At 41.3% G+C, this 20,950-nt stretch overlaps 1 protein-coding gene across 7 annotated transcripts in view; it reads right to left on the bottom strand.

Annotated features, from left to right (window-relative positions):
* Positions 1-8,180: 8,180 nt before the first annotated feature.
* BCL2L14 (BCL2 like 14) overlaps positions 8,181-20,950 on the bottom strand; it is a 54,039-nt gene continuing 41,269 nt past the window's right edge. For all 7 annotated transcript variants that reach the window (XM_082738699.1, XM_082738696.1, XM_082738698.1 and 4 more), the window contains 4 exons: positions 19,168-19,344; positions 16,739-16,809; positions 14,333-14,599; positions 8,181-10,094 (listed from right to left, as the gene is read on the bottom strand). In XM_082738699.1, coding sequence (XP_082594825.1) covers positions 10,056-10,094; positions 14,333-14,599; positions 16,739-16,809; positions 19,168-19,344 — 554 coding nt within the window. In that variant the 3' untranslated portion in view covers positions 8,181-10,055. The remainder of the gene's footprint in view (positions 10,095-14,332; positions 14,600-16,738; positions 16,810-19,167; positions 19,345-20,950) is intronic.

The raw sequence follows: 20,950 nt of genomic DNA, 5'->3' as shown, positions 1-20,950 counted from the left end.
TCTTCTTTGTAATTCACACTTTTATTATGTAATGTCCCTCTTTGCCACCATATTTCTTGACTTGAAGTCTACTTTGATATTAATATTCCCATTCCAACTTTCTTACTAGTTTTGCATTTATTTTTCTATTCTTTTACTTTTGACCTATCTCTCTTTCATGTTTAGACATAAAACATAGCGTATAGTTGGGTCTCATTTTATCAATATTATTTCTGCCTTTTAATTACAGTTTTTAGCCATTGCCATTTAATATAATTTTTGCTACAGTTGGATTTTTGTCTGCCATCTTGATATTTTCTTTTTGTCCCATCTGTTCCTTCTTTTTCTCTTCTCTGGCCTTCTTTTGAATTGCATATCTTTTAGGAGTCCAGTTGATTTCTAGTATGAACTTACCAGCTGTGCTCAGATGTAGTCATTGCTGTATGATTTACAGTACATATCTTTACTTTGCCATAGTCTATTAGAAATAATATACATAATATAATATGAAAACCTCACAACAGTCTTGTTTTATTTCTCCTTTCCAGTCTTTTGTGTTCTATTATCATACATGTTCCACATATTATGTCAAGATACATTGTTTTTGCTTCAATCATTTTTTTAAAAGATTTACTTATGTTCTATTTTTAAATTCTCTTTTAAAAAATTAAACATGGGTAAAATATTCTTACTTACCCATATAATTATTATTTTTTGGTGCTTTTCATTTCTTCTTATAGATCTGGGTTTATGGTATAATTTTCCTTTGGGCTGAAGAAATTTCCTTTGGTGTATCTTATGGTCTGATCATGACAAATTTGGTCTGATCATTACAAATTGTGCTTTTGATAGTCCAAAATGGTTTCATTTTGCCCTCACTTAAAAACAATTTATGACAGCTTTATTGAGGTATAATCAACACACAATAAACTGCATGTATTTGAAGTATACAGTAGTTCATTTTGTGTTGTATACACCCACAAAATAATAAGACAAGGTAACTGACAGTTCTATCATCCCAAAATGCTTCTGCCTCTTTGTAATTCCTTCTTTCCATCCCTCCATTCCCAGGCAATCGATGACCTGTTTTCTGTCACAATAAATTAATTGCATTTTCTAGAATTTTATATAAATAAATTTATAGCATGTGCTTTGTTTAGTTTTCACTTAGAGATTCATATTCATGTTACAGCATATACCAATAGTTCAAACTTTTTTTTTTTAACTGAATAGTATTCTATTATATGGATATACCATATTTGTTTATTCATTCAACTGTTAATGTTTTTTCCCATTTAGGGCTTTAACAAATATAGTTACTAGATTTGGTATAAGTTTTAGACCAAATTCATTTCTTTTGAATAAATTCCTAAGAATGAAATGGTTGGGTGATGTTTTACTTTTAAAGAAACTGCTAAAATGTTTTCCATTTTGGAAATGTAAAATTTTACATTCTGTTTTTCTTGAGTGAGTTTTGGTAGTTTGTCTTTTAAAAAATTTGCCCATTCTGAGGGGGCCTGGGATCAATTCCCCCATCAGCCTCCCTGTCCCGCAGGAAGCCTGCTTCCCCTTCTCCTCCTCATGCTGCTCATGCTCTCTGTCTCTCAAATAAATAAAATCTTAAAAAAATAAATTTGTCCGTTTCATCTAAGTCATTGAATTTTGGCATATAATATTCTCTTATTATCCTTTTAATATCTGTAGAACCTATAGTAATCTTCCCTCTCTCATTCCTTGGTAATTTGTGCCTTTTCTCCTGATCAGTCAGGCTAAAGATTGTATTGATCTGCTCAACAAACCATCTTTTGGTTTCATTGCTTTTCCCTATTTTTCTGTTTTCTGTTTCTTTGATTCACTTTATTCCCTTTCCTACACCTACTCTGCATTTGTTTTTTGTAGTTTAAAGTATAAGCTGAAGTCATCAATTAATGACCATTCTTTTTAATGTAGGTGTTCAATGCAATAAATTTCCCCTCAAGTACTAAGTACCCCCATAAGTATTTAAGTTCTCTTCATAAAGTCTGGTATGCTATGCTTTCATTTTCTTTTAGTTCAAATTTTCTCTTTAACCCATGGGTGATTTAGACATGGGTTATTTAATTTTCAAACATTTGAGGATTATCTAGATATCTTTCTATTACCAATATATAGTTTAATTCCACTGTGCTCAGCAAACATACTTTGTATTATATGAATCCTTTTAAATTTACTGACATTTGTTTTATGGCCCAGAATATAGTTTGTAAATGTTCTGTATGCATCCGAAAAAGATGTGTTTTCTATTATTATTGGTTTTAATGCTTTATGATGTCAATTAGATCTAGTGGGTTAGTAGCATTGAAGTCTACAGTATTCTTACTGATTTTCTGTCTACCTGTTCTATCAGCTATTGAGAGGCATTGAAATCTCCATGGTTATGAGTTTGTCTATATTCCTTGCAATTCTATCAGTTTCTGCTTTGTGTACTTTGAGCTGTTAATGGTTTGTAATACTATGATTTATAATAGTAAATATGTATTTAGTCTGTCCCTGCTCCTCCAGGCACAGAACTAATAAAACCCTTGGAATTTCCTAAGTGATGTGAGCAATGAAGGTGTTTATTGTTATGTTAATGAGGCAACTTTTGGAAAGTCCCTAGGTAACCTATGGATGGGTTGTCAAGGGAACCAACCCTGTGAATTGAGGGGGTGGAACTTTTAGTCCCACCCCCTGACTCTGGGGAGGGAAGAGGGCAGGAGGTTGAATCAATTGCCAATAGCTGATTATTTAATTAATCATGCCAGTATAATGAAGCCTCCATAAAAACCCAAAGGAAGAGGCTGGGAGAGCTTCCAGGTTGGTGAACACATATAGGTACTGAGAGAGTGGCACACTCAGAGAAGACATAGAAGCTTTATGCTCCTTTCCCCAGGCCTTGCCCTATGCATCTGGCTGTTTCTGAGTTCTATCCTTTTATATTAGAGCAGTAATCTAGTCAGTGAGATATTTCCCTGAGTGCTGTTAAATGTTCAAGCAAATTAATTGAAGCCAAGAAGGAACTTCTGATTTATAGCCTATTGGTCAGAAGCCTACATGATGTTTAAAGACTGTGTTGTGGGGAGCCAGGCTCATGGGACTAAACCCTTAACCTGTGGGATCTGACATAATCTCTGGGTAGATAGTTTAATTAAGCTGGTTTATAGGGTAACAGCTGATGTCAGAGAATTTCTGGTGGTGTAGGAAAAAACACACTGAGAGATGCATTAATGTTAGAATTGTTATGTCCACCCAAAACTATAAGATACCTAGGAATAAACCTAACCAAAGAAGCTAAGAATCTATACTCAGAAAACTATAAAGTACTCATGAAAGAAATTGAGGAAGACACAAAGAAATGGGAAAATGTTCCATGCTCCTGGATTGGAAGAATAAATATTGTGAAAATGTCTATGCTACCTAAAGCAATCTACACATTTAATACAATTCCTATCAAAATACCATCCATTTTCTTTCAAAGAAATGGAACAAATAATCCTAAAATTTATATGGAACCAGAAAAGGCCTCAAATAGCCAAAGAATATTCAAAAAGAAAGCCAAAGTTGGTGGCATCACAATTCTGGACTTCAAGCTCTATTACAAAGCTGTCATCATCAAGACAGCACAAAAATAGACAAATAGATCAATGGAACAGAATAGAGAGCCCAGAAATAGACCCTCACTCTATGGTCAACTACTCTTCGACAAAGCAGGAAAGAATGTCCAATGGAAAAAAAGACAGCCTCTTCAACAAATGGTGTTGGAAAAATTGGACAGCCACATACAGAAAAATGAAATTGGACCATTTCCTTACACCACACATGAAAATAGACTCAAAATGGATGAAGGACCTCAATGTGAGAAAGGAATCCATCAAAATCCTTGAGGAGAACACAGGCAGCAACCTCTTCGACCTCAGCCGCAGCAACATCTTCCTAGGAACATCACCAAAGGCAAGGGAAGCAAGGGCAAAATGAACTATTGGGATTTCATCAAGACCAAAAGCTTTTGCACAGCAAAGGAACGGTCAACAAAACAAAACAAAAGACAACCGTCAGAATGGAAGAAGATATTTTCAAATGATATCTCAGATAAAAAGCTAGTATCCAAAATCTATAAAGAAATTATTAAACTCAACACCTAATGAACAAAGAATCCAATCAAGAAATGGGCAGAAGACATGAACAGACATTTCTGCAAAGAAGACATCCAGATGGCCAACAGACACATGAAAAAGTGCTCCATATCATTCTGCATCAGGGAAATACAAATCAAAATCACAATGAGATATCACCTCACACCAGTCAGAATGTCTAAAATTAATAAGTCAGGGAATGACAGATGCTGGTGAGGATGCGGAGAAAGGGGAACCCTCCTACACTGTTGGTGGGAATGCAAGCTGGTGCAACCACTCTGGAAAACAGCATGGAGGTTCCTCAAAATGTTGAAAATAGAACTACCCTATGACCCAGCAATTGCACTACTGGGTATTTACCCTAAAGATACAAACGTAGTGATCCAAAGGGGCACGTGCACCCAAATGTTTATAGCAGCAATGTCTACAACAGCCAAACTATGGAAAGAACCTAGATGTCCATCAACAGATGAATGGATAAAGAAGATGTGGTATATATACACAATGGAATACTATGCAGCCATTAAAAGAAATGAAATCTTGGCATTTGTGATGACATGGATGGAACTAGAGGGTATCATGTTTAGCGAAACAAGGCAATCGGAGAAAGACAACTATCATATGATCTCCCTGATATGAGGAAGTGGAGATGCAACATGGGGGTTAAGGGGGTAGGAGAAGAATAAATGAAACAAGATGGCATTGGGAGGGAGACAAACCATAAGTTATTCTCAATCTCACAAAACAAACTGAGGGTTGCTGGGGGGAGGGGGCTTGGGAGAATGGGGTGGGGTTATGGACACTGGAGAGGGTATGTGCTATGCTGAGTGCCGTGAAGTGTGTAAACCTGGCGATTCACAGACCTGTACCTCTGGGGATAGAAATATATGTTTATAAAAAATTAAAAAAAAATTTTTTTTTAAATGTCCAGAATAGGTAAAATTCCAGAGACAGAAAGTAGATTAGTGGTGGCCTAGTGCTGAGGAGTGTGACTGGGGAACACAGGAACTGCTTTTGAGTATGGAGTTTCTTTCTGGGAAGACAAAAATGTTCTAAAACTTAGACTGTACTGGTAGTTACACAACTGTGTGAACACACTAAAGAACACTGAATTGTATGCTTTAAATGGATGAATTTTATAGTTCGTGTATTGTCTCCTAATGGAGCTGTTAAAAAACAGTTTCCCTGTGGATGGGCAGTAAAAGGAGCATTTCTTGTGCTGTATTACTTGACCCACTAAAAAAAAAAATAATAATAATAATTGTTATGTCCTCTTGATGAATTGACCCATATTATTATTAAATGACAATTACTAATATTAAATTCTTTGCTCTGAATCTTGTGACTGATGTCAATATAGCCACTCGATCTTTCTTTTGATTAGTGTTATCATAGTACTTTTCCACCCTTTTACTTTTAACATAATGATGTCTTTATATTTAAGTGGCTTTTTGTAGACTACATATAGCTAGGTCTGGCTTTTTAAATCTAACCCAGTAATCTCTGCCTTTTAATTGGGATATTTAGACATTTTCATTTATCACAAATATTGATATGGTTTGATTTAATATACCAACCTGCTATTTGTTTTCTTTTTGTCTTGTCTGTCCTTTGTTGTCCTTTTCCTCCTTTTCTGCTTTATTTTTAGATTAAGTATTTTTTATAATTCCAGTTTATCACCTTTGTTGGGTTTATTAACTATAAATCTTCTGTGACTAGTAGGCGTATATATACATTTCAGTGGCTTTTTAGATTTATAGCATACATTTTTAACTTACAAGTCTACTTGCAAGTGAAATTATACACTTCATGTATAGTGGGGACACTTAAAATTGTACCTTCATCTCTTCCCAGCCTCTGTAGTATTGTCATATATTTTATTCTATGTATGTTAAAAACACTATAATATATTATTTTTCTTTTAAATGATCCATTATCTTTTATTTTTTTAAAAGAGAGTTTTTATATATTTTTAAAGATTTATTTATTTCACACAGAGAGAGAACAGAAGTAGGCAGAGCAGCAAGGGAGAGGGAGAAGCAGGCTCCCCGCTGAGCAGAGAGCACATGGGGCTCAATCCCAGGACCCCAGGATCATGGCCTGAGGTGAAGGCAGACACTTAACCAACTGAGCCACCTGGGTGCCCCCCCCCATTATCTTTTAAGTAAGAGATTTAAATAAGGACGAGAGTCTTATATTCACTCACATATTTATCATTTCCAGGGCTCTTTCTGTAGAAAAGATTTCTATTTAGTATAATGTTCCTTCTCCCTAAAGGACATCCTTTATAATTTTTTTGTAGTTCAAATCTACTTGTATGACATTTTTAGCTTTTGTATATCTCACAAAGTACCTTCGTTTTTTTAAACATATTTTTGTTGGGTATAGAATTTCGTGTTAACATTTTTTTTTCTCTGCTATTTTGAAGATGTTACTCTATTTTTTTCTGTCTCCTATCATTTCCCAAGAAAAGTTTGCTGTGTTTATTTTAGTTTCTCTGTATGTATCTTTTTCCTCTGGTTTCTTTCTTTCTTTTTTTAAGAATGTATTTATTTATTTGAGACAGAAAGAGAGCAAGCAAATGAGAGGTGGGCAGGGGCAGAGGAAAAGAGAGAAGCAGACTCCCCTCTGAGCAGGGAGCCCAATGTGGAGCTTGATCCCAGGACTCCAAGATCCTGAACTGGGCCAAAGACAGTCATTTAGCAAATTGAGCTACCCAGGTGTTCTTTCTCTGGCTTCTTAAGTATTTTTTCTTTATCACTGGTTATGAGCAGTTTGTGAGCTGCCTTATAATGTGGAGTTGCCCACATTTTTTGGTGTGTGTGCTTGGTGTTCATTGACTCTTTTTTGGCTCTGTGGGTGTATAGTTTTCATCAAATTTTGAAATCATCACTCCTACTACACCTAAATTAGGCCAGTAGAAGTCATCCCACAATTCACTGTTACTCTGTTAATGTTTTCTCCCCAGCCTTATTTCTGTGGCTATGTCTTTCAGTTTTTTATCTATTCTTTTACAATGTCTTTTTGCTATTAATTCAATGCAATGTGTTTTTCATCTCAGAGTTCTAGATTTCTTCTGATTTGAGTCATATGTATAATTTCTATGTGTTCTTCACATGTTCAGCCTTCCCTCCAGTTTATTGAATATATGGAATATAGTTATAGTAGTTTTCATGTCTTGTTTAATTATATCAGCTGTATCATTTCTGGGTTGGCTTTTCTTGATTTTTTTCTCATTATAGGTCTCATTTTCCTGCTTCTTTACATACTTGTAATTTTTTATTAGGTGTCAGACATTGTAAATGTTACCTTGTTGGGTGTTGGATATTTTTGTGATCCTAAAAAGATTCTTGAGCTTTGTTCTGGAACACAGCTAAGTTACTTGATCATAGCTTAATCCTGTTTGGTTCTTGCTCTTCATCTTTGTTGGGCAGAACCAGAAGAATGTTTAATCTAGAGCTTTTTTTTTTTTTTTCCCCAATACTGAGGCAAAAATTTTCTGGGTTTTCTACCTACTGCCATGCAAATTTTGAGGTTTTTCTATTCTGGCTAGTGGAAAAGGGGGCTACTCCCAGCCCTGTGTGAGCTTGAACATTGGAGAGCGTTCCTCTCAATCACACACGTGATCAGTAGCCATCTGAAAACTTGAGAGGATCGTCCATAAATCTCTAGACATGGGATAGAGCTTTGTGTGCCATTCCCTTCTGTCCATTATTTGCCCTGCAGACTTGAGCTCCCTGACCTTCCCAGACTCTAAGATTCTATTTCCTCTACTCTGGGAGACTGCTGAGCCCTATGTGGGTTCCCCTCCCTCCATCATAGATTGGAAACTCTATCTGCAGTACTCCTGGGCAGTCACAGGGCTTCCTTTATTTTTCATCTCTTCAGGACCAGTCCTTCATTACCTGATGCACAATGTCTTGAAAACTGAAAATTATTCTTTCATATATTTCATGTTTTTTTCCCCCCAGTGTTTTAAGCAGGAGATTAAACTCAGTTACTACTACTTCATCTTGGCTGGAAGCTGCAAATAATATTGGAACATTTGGAGAGTTTGTTAAAATGACATGTATCTTGGGCCATACTCCAATCTCAATGATTTACAGGTTATAGCAGCAAGACAAGGGTACATAATTTTGCAGTTGTACATTAAAAGTGTCCCAGGCATTAGATAGACAAAGTTAAATTAGACAAAATACTTGTTTACAAAAGTTTATAATCCAGTGCAAAAGACTAGTTCTTATGGCATAATGTATTAGTTATACTGTCTATAAACAGTGTGTTATGGTGCATGCTTTTGAGGAAAGGCATCCAAGTATAGCCCTATGGCAGCCAAGGGAGGCTTAGCAAATGTTTCCTAGAGGAAAGAAAGGAGTGAATTTGGAAAGATAGGTTGGAGTTAATTCAATCAGTGGAAATAAGGGGAGAGAGGACCAGGAGGCAGGGACATGACAAGTGGAGAAACTATTATTATGGGGGCTTAGAGGTACAATGTTGCAGGATACATTTGGGAAACTGCAAATAGTGTGGAATGGTTGGATCAACATGGGAAAAGAGGCAGTCTCCAGTGCTTCCTTCTGTAAAAGGAAACTCCTTTATCCCTAACATTTATGATTTTCTGTGTGTGTGTGTGTGTTGGGGGCAAAACTCATTTTAATTAAGACGGGTAGAGTAGTGAAGCATGCAATATTAGATAGGTCCAATTTTCTCACAAAGCTGAATGTATGTCTGATTAATTTATCCATTTATTTGTTCATCAAAGGTTTATTAAACACCTGTTTTACATCAGGCTACATCCAGGGCAACGGATCCAGAAATTTTTAAGATTTTAATTTGAAAGTATTTTTAAATTGTTTTAATAATTATTGTCTTAAATAATTGTTAAACAATTGTGAAACATATTTCACTTACCATAAAACCTCATTCTGAAGAGGATCAATTTCAGAAAAACAATCAGTGACTGCTTTGAGAGGAAATTTTCATCTTAGCTGAGGGCAGCACATAATACTGATCATAAGTGAAAACTCAGCACTAAATACCAAGCACTGTTGTAAGCACTTTTTATAAATTAGCTCATTGATCCTTACAGAGATCTTAGTACTATTACTTTTTACTTCTTTTAACCACTAGGTACTCTTTTGGCAGTGGTCTTTCCACGTATTTATTTTACCAGTGACTATGTGTTACACTACCACCAAAAAAAAAAAAATAAATAAATAAAGAGAAAAGAAAAGAAAAGAAAATTTCAGAGACCTTAAGAAATAGAGGTGGGGTCACTGAGATGGTTAAGCATGGTAGGAGTAATTATTTTCTGCCAAATGCAAGTGTTTCCAACTGCCAAAGAATTTTTCTAGGGAAATGAGTCAAATGGCAGATATGGCTGTATCTCCCCAAACTAGTGCAGTGAACTTGATTCTCTTTGAACTTTGTCTACCGACACGAATAGCAACATCTTCCTAAAGGTAGGCTTGAAAGAATGCCATTATTACGCCATCCCAAGTGTAGTTTAAAAATAAATAGTACTAGAAACCAAAGAGTAAGCACATGCACGATTTATCATTTCACCCTCATGGAGTCCGCAAATATCTGGAACAAAATTTCCCTAAGGTGGCCAACAGAAGCAAGATGATAGCTTCTGTTCTGAATGTTTGAACGGAAAATTACCACTTGTCTTCCTAGACTTCTCCCGCATTCAGTGGAGGACCTGAAAAACATGGTTGTCATGGGCCACGCTACATTCTGTGAGCTGGAGACAGACGAGGACTCTCCTGATGCCTCTGGATTCACAGGAACAATGATTTGGGAAACCTCAGTGCTCCCTTTGCCTTGCACATTCATATTTTCTCCCACATTCTATGCTGAAACCAGTGTAGACAGGATCCCAGCTGAATCATGTGTATTCCAGATGACAACTCTTCTGATGCTTCAGTCTACCTCTTCATGTGATATTCCAAGTACTTTTTCCTAGAGAGGAACAAGAGAAATAGACACATAACATTCCAGGTCTGACTGACGGTTGAACTGAAAACAGATAGCTGTGAATTCAGCTCTCTTATCCCAGGCATGACCCAGACTTCTGAGACTATGGTAGGATTTGGGGGAGGGTCTGGGAAGATGACCAGCATCCTTGCTATTCTGGAAGGAGAATATATGCTAAGGAGTTATGTTATACATCCACGGCTAACAAGCTAGATGGGGAAAAGCTTTGATGCTGTATTTAAAATTCAAAAGAGTACATGCTAAAAGGTTGAAGACTAGGGAGGTTGTAAACATCTCCCTACAATTTACTGTAAAATGGGTGAGGTTGCAGTTACAGAGTAACTATTTGAACAGTGCTTTACAATGAGGAAAAATGGCCGAGTGAATTAAAATCTCATGGCAGTTTGTTTAGCAGGCCTTTTTTTTTTTTTCCCAACCCCCTTTAGCAGGCTTTTTAGATACGGTTGCTACTCATTTGATTGATTCGTTATGTTAGGAGAACTGGCTGAAAATCTATGATGTATATAGAAAGAACAGGTATAAAATACTTAAGAGGCATAAAATACTTAAGCCAGCCCATAGATCTACAGTTTAGTTGGGAAGATTAGATGCACCTGTGTGAAATGCAGAATACTGAGATAGTCAGGAATCCTGGAACCCTTGGGCATGGGAATCATTTTCTTCCTTCTCCACCACTATAAGGACACACCCTGGAGAGCCACCAAAATACCTGGGGCCAATGGAAGTTCCTAGACGCTTGCCACCCCAACATCATCTTTCTTTCCTATTCATGGACACTAAACACAGGTCTCAGTCCACATCTCCTCCACATTCAATAGCTCCTATAAATGTGTAAATATTCTTTTATCAACATCCTCCTTTATTTTTTCAAGTCCTTTTCTATCAGCTCTGGGAAAATTAGTCCTTTCTCTCTCATTCTTTTTTCTCCCTCTCCTAATTTCCAGCTCCAATTTAAACCTAAATGTGGCCAAGACTTAAAATAGGAGTTATGATGGCCTGGAAAAGTAAACTAATAAATTACAAATGATTTTTTTAAATGCCATAAAATTCCAAAACTTTTGAGAATGCCTTTATTATCTCAACCAAAAATCCATGTATTTTCTCTACGTAGATACTGTTTTCCTCTCTAGCACCAGCAGCCAAATTAAAAAATAAGTAAATAAAAATATATTCTTATATATTTCCTCTTTTTATTTGCTTACTAGAATTAGAACCACCATTTTTCACAACAGATGTATTGAAATGTACCACAGAATTCATCCTTTTAAAGTATATAATTCAGTAGCTTTTGGTATATTCACAGAGTTGTGCAACCAACCACTCTGCCTGATTTTAGAACATTTTCATCACACAGAAAGAAACTCCTTATTCGTTAGCAGTTACTCCCCATTCCCTCTCCTCTCGTCTGTCTCTATGAACTTGCCCATTCTGGATATTTCATAAAAATAGACTCATATAATATAGGGTCCTTTTGTCTAACTTCTTTCACTTAGCATAATGTTTTCAAAGTTCATGTGTCTGGGACATTGAGGGAGGCACGTGATGTAATGAGCACTGGGTATTATGTAAGACTGAGGAATCACTGACCTCTACCTCTGAAATTAATAATACACTATATGTTAATTAATTGAATTTAAATTTTAAAAAATTGAAAAAAAAATAAGGTTTATCCACCTGTTCTATTCCTTTTCATGGCTAAAGACTGTTCCATTGTAGGGGCATACCACTTTGATATTTCTAGTCATCATTCATCACTGATGAACATTTGGGTTGTTTCCACTTTTTGGCTATTATGAATAATGAATGCTACTAGGATCATTCATGTACAAGTTTTTATAGGAACATTTATTATCAGTTTTCTTGGGTAGATACCTAAGAGCAGAATTGGTAACTCTGTTTGATGTTTTGCGGAATTGCCAGATTGCTTCCAAAGGGGAAGCACGGCTGAGGGTGTGAAATGATATCTCATTGTGTTTTGTTGTTGTTGCTTTTTAAGTAGGTTCTAAGCCCTGCGTGGAGCCCAGTGTGGGGCTTCCACTCATGACCCTGAGATCAAGACCTGAGCTGAGATCGAGAGTCAGACACTGAACCAACTGAGCCATCAGGTGCCACTCATTGCTGTTTTCATTTGCATTCCCCTAATGTTGAAATGACTATGTAAATCAAGTATCTCTTCATGTGCTTATTGGTCACTTGTATATCTTCTTCAGAAAAATGTTTATTCAAATCCACTGCCCATTTTAAAAATTGGGGTTTGTCTTTTTCTGTTGAGTTGTAAGAGTTTATTACATATTCTGAATACAAGTTCCTTATCCAATTTGTGATTTGAACATATTTTTTCCCATTCTGTAGGTTGTCTATTCACTTTCTTGGTAGTTTCTTTTGAAGGAGACAAGTTTTAAATTTTTTTTTTAAAGATTTTATTTATTTATTTGTCAGGGATAGAGGGAAAGAGAGTGAGCAAGCACAGGCAGACAGAGAGGCAGGCAGAGGCAGAGGGAGAAGCAGGCTCCCCGCCGAGCAAGGAGCCCGATGTGGGACTCGATCCCAGGACGCTGGGATCATGACCTGAGGTGAAGGCAGCCGCTTAACCAACTGAGCCACCCAGGCGTCCCGACAGGTTTTAAATTTTGATATAAGTCTGATTTATTTTTTCTTTTGTTGTTTGTGCTTTTGGTGTCATCTTTTTATATTTTGGCCTTCCAGCTCCATTAACTAACTAAACAGACTTTTGAGAACAGGCTTGTGAGCCCAGTTGGTAATTACAATCTCTTTGGAAAAATATACCTACAAGACCAACAAGGATGGTTCTTTCCTGTATATAATTATGGTGCAGACATGAGGCATTATAAGAGTTCAGAGGCTGGTGAGGCCCTTAAGCTAGAATGGTGAGGAAAGTCTCTGGGGCAGGGAAGGGACTTGAGGGGGTCCTGGAAGATAGAACAGATAAAGCCAAAATAAAGTCAAATTATCTATCCCTCCTTTAGCTTGAGTTTAGAATACTTGAGAACTTAGTTGTTCAGATCCGTCACTGAAGGCTACCATATCTGGTGCAAATGAGGAAAATAGGAAAGGAACAGAAAACTAGGTAACATCAATAGGCAGCCATAATACCAATAGGCAGCCACTGAAGACCACGCTGGTGCCTTCCGCCCTTTATCAAGATCAGCTATATTTTCCTTCTGGTAGCCAAGATACAAGCCTGTCTGAAGGCTGCAGGGCCATGCAGGGCCATCTGTCGAGCAGAATCAAACCTGGTACTCTTAGACCATTTTGGTGGAAGGATGACTAAGGATAATGTGAGGCAAAGGCCTGTCATTCCAGGGAAGGCTTTGAACAGACAAAAATGCCCTGAGCCTACTGAGATTTAAAGCGATAGGTTAAAGCGTTTTGAAGAGGTTAACCTTACGAGGTTATGGCAGCTTGGAGGAAATCCCACGGAATGAGGATCAAGGATGGCGGAGGGGTGAGTCTGAAGCATGGGGGTGAAGTGGTCTGTTCTGCCTGAGAGCAAGGAGTTAGACACAAATGTGGGGCACCTGGCTGGCTCCGTGGGAAGAGTTTGTGACTCCTGATCTCGAGGTTGTGAATTTGAGCCCCCCACTGAGTACAGAGATTACTAAAAAATACATAAATAAACTTAATTTAAAAAGCAAACAAATAAACAGACACAAGTCTCACTGTTTGCCTTTTGGTTTGTATGGAAATGTCCCTGTCAGAACGACTGGGTCCAAGCAGCAATGACCAAATATCGTGAGCGCCATCTCTCCCTCTTCCTGTCAGCATCTGAGAGAATAAGGAACTGTTTGCCTCTCCTTGTCTCACTGCCAAGACTTCTGCTGCCTCCACAATTTGTAAAAACAGAAATTGTATCTATCTAAACATTTTATATCTCACTATCTCTGCATTTCCTGTTCTATTTGACCAGTGACTCTCCTCCAACACACATACCCCTGTCCCCTTTGGGAGTCCAGTAAATATTTATTGATGAGGAAGATAATCACTAAAAATATGTTCCCATCACTGGGATCTATCTCTTGCCACTCAACTGTTCTAAATCCATGAGAGCCGCTTCAAAGATGTGTTCCCTTCATGTAAAAAAAAAAAAAAAAAAAAAAAAAAAGAAACAAAACCAAACCGTAACTTTCCATTCCGCCTTCTCTGAATCTGGGAAGACTGATTCTGAGACAGGATCCACTTACCCATCCACCCTGCTGCTGGACCCAGGGTGAGAAGTTGTCTTTCAGGTACTTGGTTCCAAAACCCAGAACCCTGTTCATGGGGTGGTTGTCGATGGCAGTGAGCTTGGCCGTGACGTCTATTGCAAGGGCAGCCTTAAAGCCCCGAGCTCTGACCTCTGATTCTCCCCTGGTGTCCACACCCCTTAAGAAGTGGTCCGTGATGGTCTTGAAAACAGGGTAGGACAGCTGGTCCTGGAAGTTGTTCATTAAAGCCTTGTTCTTCTTCAGCTGCGTACAAGAAGAGATGCGATCAGTGAGCAGCCTGGCCCCGGGGAGCAGACCTGAGCTCTGCGGTGGCCACCCGCACACTCAGTGAGAAACCCTTGATTCCAGTCATACAGAAATTTCTTAGTGAGCGAGGACTCCATGTTTCCTTAGAAGTCCTCTAGTTCTGTCTCTGGGGAATGCTAATCTAAGCAGGTTCTCAATAAATATTGTTTCTAAAAGGAATATTCTGGGGGTGCATCTGTTGTTATATAAAGATTCTGGTGGAGCAATGTTCTTGATGTGAGCCCAGCCCAGTACCCCCAACTTTTGTGATACACAAGGGGCCTGTCTGAATTACAAATCTGAAGCAAGAAGAGCTAGTGTCCTCCCCAGCAAGAATGGACTGCTTTTGACCAGGGACCCAGTGGAAGCAGCTCGATTCACACCCCAGTGGGTAGCTGGAAGCCTGCGCTTGCCACAACAGTAGGGAAATCAAATGCCAGAAAGAAATATCTTCCACAGAGGGCCCTGGCCTGTCCCAGCCTTGCTCCTTCGGGTGGCCCCTGCCTCTGCCTGGCCTCTCAGGCAGGGGCTGGAGGAGGCCTCGTGGGCTTTGGGGGATGAATGGCTCCTGCAGCATGGATGGAGTGGCTCTCCCCATCGTCACTGTCCTAGCCTGGTGGGAACCCCCACCCACACGGCAAAGTCAGACCGTCTGTGTGTTCCTACCCATGTCTGCTACTGGGGAAACAATCATGTTCTCTACATAAAGAATGTAAAGTATCACCCCAAATCATCAACAAAAGGGAGATTTTTAAAAAGTAGTGATTTATGGGGTGAAAAGGAAAGCATTTCTCTCCCTCTAACCATGGAGGTCGGCTTCCTGCCACCTCCCGTTTCTTGCCTCCAGGACTCAATGCAAGTCACCATTTAGGGAGGCTGGGAAGGAGGAGGCCATGAGAAAGCCACAGAATCTTCAAGCTGTAAAGAATCCTCAAGGATTAGAGTAGGTCGTTCCCAGTTCAAGTCCTGTGCTGCTGGCTGGTCATCGGCATCTCCTTGAAATTTTCAAGAACCTCATTCCTTGTGAACAAGTCGGTCTTGAGTGCTAGAAAGTCCATTCCTAGAATGGGGCAATCAATCGTCCTGTGATTCCTATCCACTGATGTTAGTTCTGGAGAAACATAGGCAGGCATGTTCGATGTTCTTTCTCTGCACTCCTGTTATCCTCTACTTGTGGACCTGTAACTCACACACCCTCTTCTCTTTTCTTTATGCTATGTCCCTGGTTCTCTCCGTTTCTCATTCTGTACCACCCCGATCACGGTCTGCTGGGCACACCCCTGACAGATGCATGGGGAGAAGAACTGCTGAGCATGACGGGACAGGGGAAGTCTGGTCGGCCAATTAGTGCTTTTCCCCTCCTGCACAAGCCCCAAGAGGCCAGACTTCCTCCCACTGATCCTGGTAGGACGAGGAGATGGGTCCACAGGCCAGTCCCTGACCAACACACCCTAGAGACTACTCAACAGTCTATGGGGAACCACACGAAACTCCCCTCTGATGACAGTGCGGTCCTGCTCCCCAGCTCTGTATCCGAAGGCACTCTCACTCCTTCCAGACTGGAATGATGTAGTCTCGACTTCTAAACAGCAGGAAGGCCAAGTTCTCCAAATAACACTTTACCGGCCTCCCTGGCCAAATTGCTGAGAGAGACCTTGAGCAGAGAACAGCCCGACCACTTTCGGGGGAGATTTCGGGAAGGACTCCAGCCTTGGAGCCAAGCGTGGGACATTAATATCCAGACTGCGGGGCGAATGCGAGAGTCTGAACTTCCCCAAGGATCAGTTACATGGGGAACTAGATTCATAATTCTATTCAGCAAATTTTAATTTATTGGTGTCTTTTCTTGCAATAACAAAGTTACATTTTTCATTTTCAAAAATTCCAGGGAGGCTCCAGAAGGTTTACTTATGTTTTCCAAAGTGATTCATTTTTGAGATGCTGCCAGCATGAAGAATTTTCACTCCAAGGGAAATAAAATTTAGGACTAAGTGGAAACCAGAACTTGCAAAGGAATACAATCTGGAGTACGATTCCATTCTCTGTCCCAGAGCGTGGGCACGGAAAGAAATCACTTTAGTTCAAGAAGCTCCATACCTCTCTTTCCAACTGATCCCCTGAACATTTCAGCAGCTCAACGATTTTCGCTATTATCTCTTCTTCTCCATCTGTTGGGGGGGAAATTCCCGTTATTTATTTTTTTTAAGAAAAAATATAATCTTAATTTTTTTTTTTTTTCTCCCCAGGGACAATACGGGTAGCCAGCTTAGGGACTGAGGGAGACACGTGCTTCATAATTCTTAGCAACTTAACTCTTACCCCGCCTCGTCTGACAAGGCACAAACTACTCCAGCTACCATCTCCTACAGACCCCTCCTTTCCTTTCTTCTTGTTTCCCCTCAGCGCCCCACTTCTCACCACGAAATGCATCATATACTGTCCTGGCCTGGTGGGAACCCCCACCCACACAGCAAAGTCAGACCCTCCTGCACAAGCCCCATAAGGCCAGACTTCCTCCCACTGATCCTGGTAGGACGAGGAGATGGGTCCACAGGCCAGTCCCTGACCAACACACCCTAGAGACTACTCAACAGTCTATGGGGAACCACACGAAACTCCCCGCTGATGACAGTGCAGTCCTGCTCCCCAGCTCTGTATCTGAAGGCACTCTCACTCCTTCCAGACTGGAATGATGTAGTCTCAACTTCTAAACAGCAGGAAGGCCAAGTTCTCCAAATAACACTTTGGCTTTGAAGATGTTATTTCCACTGCTCAGGATCCCACCTCTGAAGATAGTCAGGAGAACTTTCTCTCTGGTCTGTAGGGTTCTCCTTAGTAGATGGCGATTTTTCCATGTGGACACCATAAATTCCATTTGGTTCATATTTCCCCCTTTGTGCTGCTAGAAACTGTAGAGCCAAATTTGGGGCTCCCATGTGAGAGAGGATACCGTCTTCCTGGCCTGCATTTTGGGAATTAAACTCATTCCTAAACCCATCTTCTTTCCCCGCGAGTGTTTTCATTTTCCATGATCTTTCAAGTGGGATTTATTTTCTCTTACTAACAATGTAAACTTTGCTGTCTTTACAACCAGGTGGGGTAGAAATAAATAAAATGATTAAGTTCTCCCACCCCAAAGGCTAAAATGGCAGGTGGAGAGAGAGCCGGCTACAGTTTCTGTGGTGTAGATGTTGGAATGGGGGAGTGAGGGGGGAGCAGAGTATGATTTTTCTCATCTCAAAACAAGCTACCCACACGGGAAAATGGCGGTTGCCCCGGAACAGGATCCAAACAGAGAAAAGCTAGTGACCGATCCAGTGGCACTTATCATTCATGCAACCATCTCTGAAGTCGTGGACTGCTCATGTTTGTTCCAGATAAGAGGGAAAGGGAGGCCAGGACATCGTCTGGCTACTTTCCAGCCAGCCAGTCCGATCCCAAGAACGAACAGCGAAAGGCAAGGTAGGCAGAGGTCTGAGACTCAGGTCCTGCGGGAGAAGCAAGAACGAGGGTCTTCATAGCCCCTGTGGAGGTTTTCTCTGATGCTGCGGCCCCTGTAACCGGGGCCCCAATTTCTCATGTACTTAGGGGACAAGAGCCTTAGCTTGAGCCTGGCGTGGGGTATCACTTTATGTCACCCAGACAGCCAGGGGATTGCAGGAAAGTGGAGACACCTTTCTTCTCAGTGCACCCAGAGGGAACCCCTCTCCTCCAGCCGCTCACTCTGAGCCCCGCAACACAGCAGGATGCAGGCAGACCCAGCGCTCTGCTTCCAAGGTGGGGAGGTGCCGACACCAGCTCCTGGCATGTGGGCACACTGACCACCCAGGGGGCCACCTCTGCTTCAGCCCCTCTGCTGCAGTTTGGGGAAAGGGAGCCTGGAGCAAGGACAGTCATCCGGGAGGGAAAGTAGGACAGAACGTCTCTTCCTGGGGCACTTCGTTGTGCTCGCTTCGCCTCCAGGATTCCTGCCCCTCTGATGGGAACTGTGGTCCCAGCTCCCAATCTGGTTCTGCTGGCAATGGACCCCGTCTTGGTCACTACCTCTGGGTTCTGCTTCGTGTGCTGCCCCAGACCTGGTGACTGACGATGCCTTGCTTTTCCCCAGAACTCCCGGCAGTGTTAGAAAACCGCGTGCGGTTCTGTCACCAAGTAGACCATCGCCCTGGTGTTGCTGACAGGACTGAGTTGAGGACTGCTTTGCCCTCTGTGGGCAAGGTGCCCACTTTCTACTTCCTCCCCTCCCTCAGGAGGAGAATTCTCTTTGTACTTTGCAGTGACCCTGGCCCGCTGCTTCAGTGTGTGGGTGGCGCGCTCCACCTGTCCGGGGCTGGTCTCTCCAGGGCTAAAGGTGGGGTCCTCCAGCACAGTGCTGTCATGCTTTTGGTCCAGGGTAGCAGAGAGGCCTCAGAGATCTCTGCCGGTTAAATCAGAGATGCCCAGTGCTGGCTACAGACATTGGTGCTCATGCACCTCTGCTCGCCAAACCCTCCACCTGACCCAAGTGTGCGGAAGGAAGTTCCTACCTTTCTTAGTGCTGGTGGCTTGAGTCTGGAAACACTGGCCCTGGCGGCGGAGGAACTGATGAACAAAGCTCCCTTTGGACTTGCAGCTTCCTACCAGGTCCTGTTGCTCTTCGGGCGGCCAGGAATAAACAATTTCGGCAACGCGGTGGGCAATAGAAGCAACTTTGGGGTCCGCAGCTGAAACCAGACCAAACAGGGCTGAGTGGCCCTTCCCAGGAGAACTCTGCCTAGCTCACTGGTATCCACAGTCGCCCCAAGTGAAAAGGCCCGCCCAGAGAAAGAGGAAACTGCTGGGCCAGTAGGGTTCTTGGGGGGTGTGGGGAGTATGGGGGGTGTGTGTGGGCTGTGGGGTGTGGGGAGAACCCATTCTTCAGAAAGCACTGGGAGTTGCCTGGCAGAGGCTGGGGTAGGGGCGGGGTGCACCAAGGAATGATTGCCGCCTTGAAACAATAGCCCTTCTGCACCCTCTTTTTGAAGTCTTTTAAAATTAGGGTTCCCTTTCCTTTCTGCAAGGGAAGAAACACAAAAGAAAGTGCTTAGTTCTTTGTTTGAGGGAATTCTCATTATGCTTTTATTATTATTATTATTATTATTATTATCCTTTATACCTTGGAGAGTGGGTCCCTATGTGCAGAGGCGGGCAGTTAATAGTCTGACAAGCCTTTGGGGGTTGGACACTGGGAAAGAGAAGAGGAGAAATATCCCTGTTCTCAGGCCATATTCATCACTCAAGCCCATTATCAAGTGAACACCGACGTCTCCTTGCTCTTGCACATACGGTCATGCGTCTTCTCTCCCCTCCCCGTCTAATGGGAAACATCCATTTCATGCCAAACCGGTAAACCAGGATACATGAAGTGCGCTGTGATCCATGCCTTTTAAGCATTTATCACCCAGGAAGAGAGTTATGTATTTGCACACGTAACTACGGAATAAAGTGTGTGAGGACAGTAAGGTTCAAGTGGCAGTCGGCCCCTGAATGTCCTCGCCTGTAAGGGACCAGTCAGCTCTGTCTCTGGTCCAGGATAGGGGCTGGTGGGGGTGGGCAGGTGGTATTGCCGAGTCATTTGGGATGAACATTTTCATTGGTGATTTGTCACTAAGTTCTTAAGTTTTAGAAACCTGTGGAAGCTCTGTCTCTGACGCCATATGGAGTGAACGGGATATTTGAAAAAATGCTACTATTCAGTTCACACACTTAAAGAAAGGAGCAGAGTGGGGGTTTGGCTAGAAGGCTGGCATGTCCAGGGGAACTCCTGGTTTGTACATCAGGGTGGTGAGAGAGGCAAAGCCTGGGTCCCAGGAGGGATACTGTCACAATCGTAGCTTTGATATCCTGTAGGTGATTTCTGACCCTCTTGCCCTAGATGCTTCATGGGTGCTTTGGTTCTTTCCCTTCACGCTCTGGTCATCTCTGGAAAGCCATGGGAATGAATGAATCGTCCACAATGCCTTCCTTTAAAGAAAAGTATAATGGTTTTCTTAAAAAGCCACATTTTTCATGCTTGGCCCATCGGCTTCAAAAACAGATGAGAGAATCGACAGAGAGAAGACAGAGTCAAGGAGAAAAGGACCAATGCTTCACAATCAAACCAAATATACAATTTTCACCTTACTGCTGCCCAAACAGCCTCCTCTGGAACACTGGCTGTGCATGACCCCCAGCAGGGAGATGGGAAAAGGCTGAATCCCGAAGCCAGTGGGAGCCTTCCCTTGTGTCCGCAGAAGGTGGGAAAGGAAAGCTTGTGTTTTCTTCCTCTGTAACCCCGGGCAGCCTGTCTGC

This window comes from Mustela nivalis (genome assembly GCF_964662115.1).
Source record: "Mustela nivalis genome assembly, chromosome: 7".
NCBI classification, from domain to species: Eukaryota; Metazoa; Chordata; class Mammalia; order Carnivora; family Mustelidae; genus Mustela; species Mustela nivalis.
Note: the sequence above shows the minus strand (reverse complement) of the source record. Positions and strands in the feature narration are given on the sequence as shown.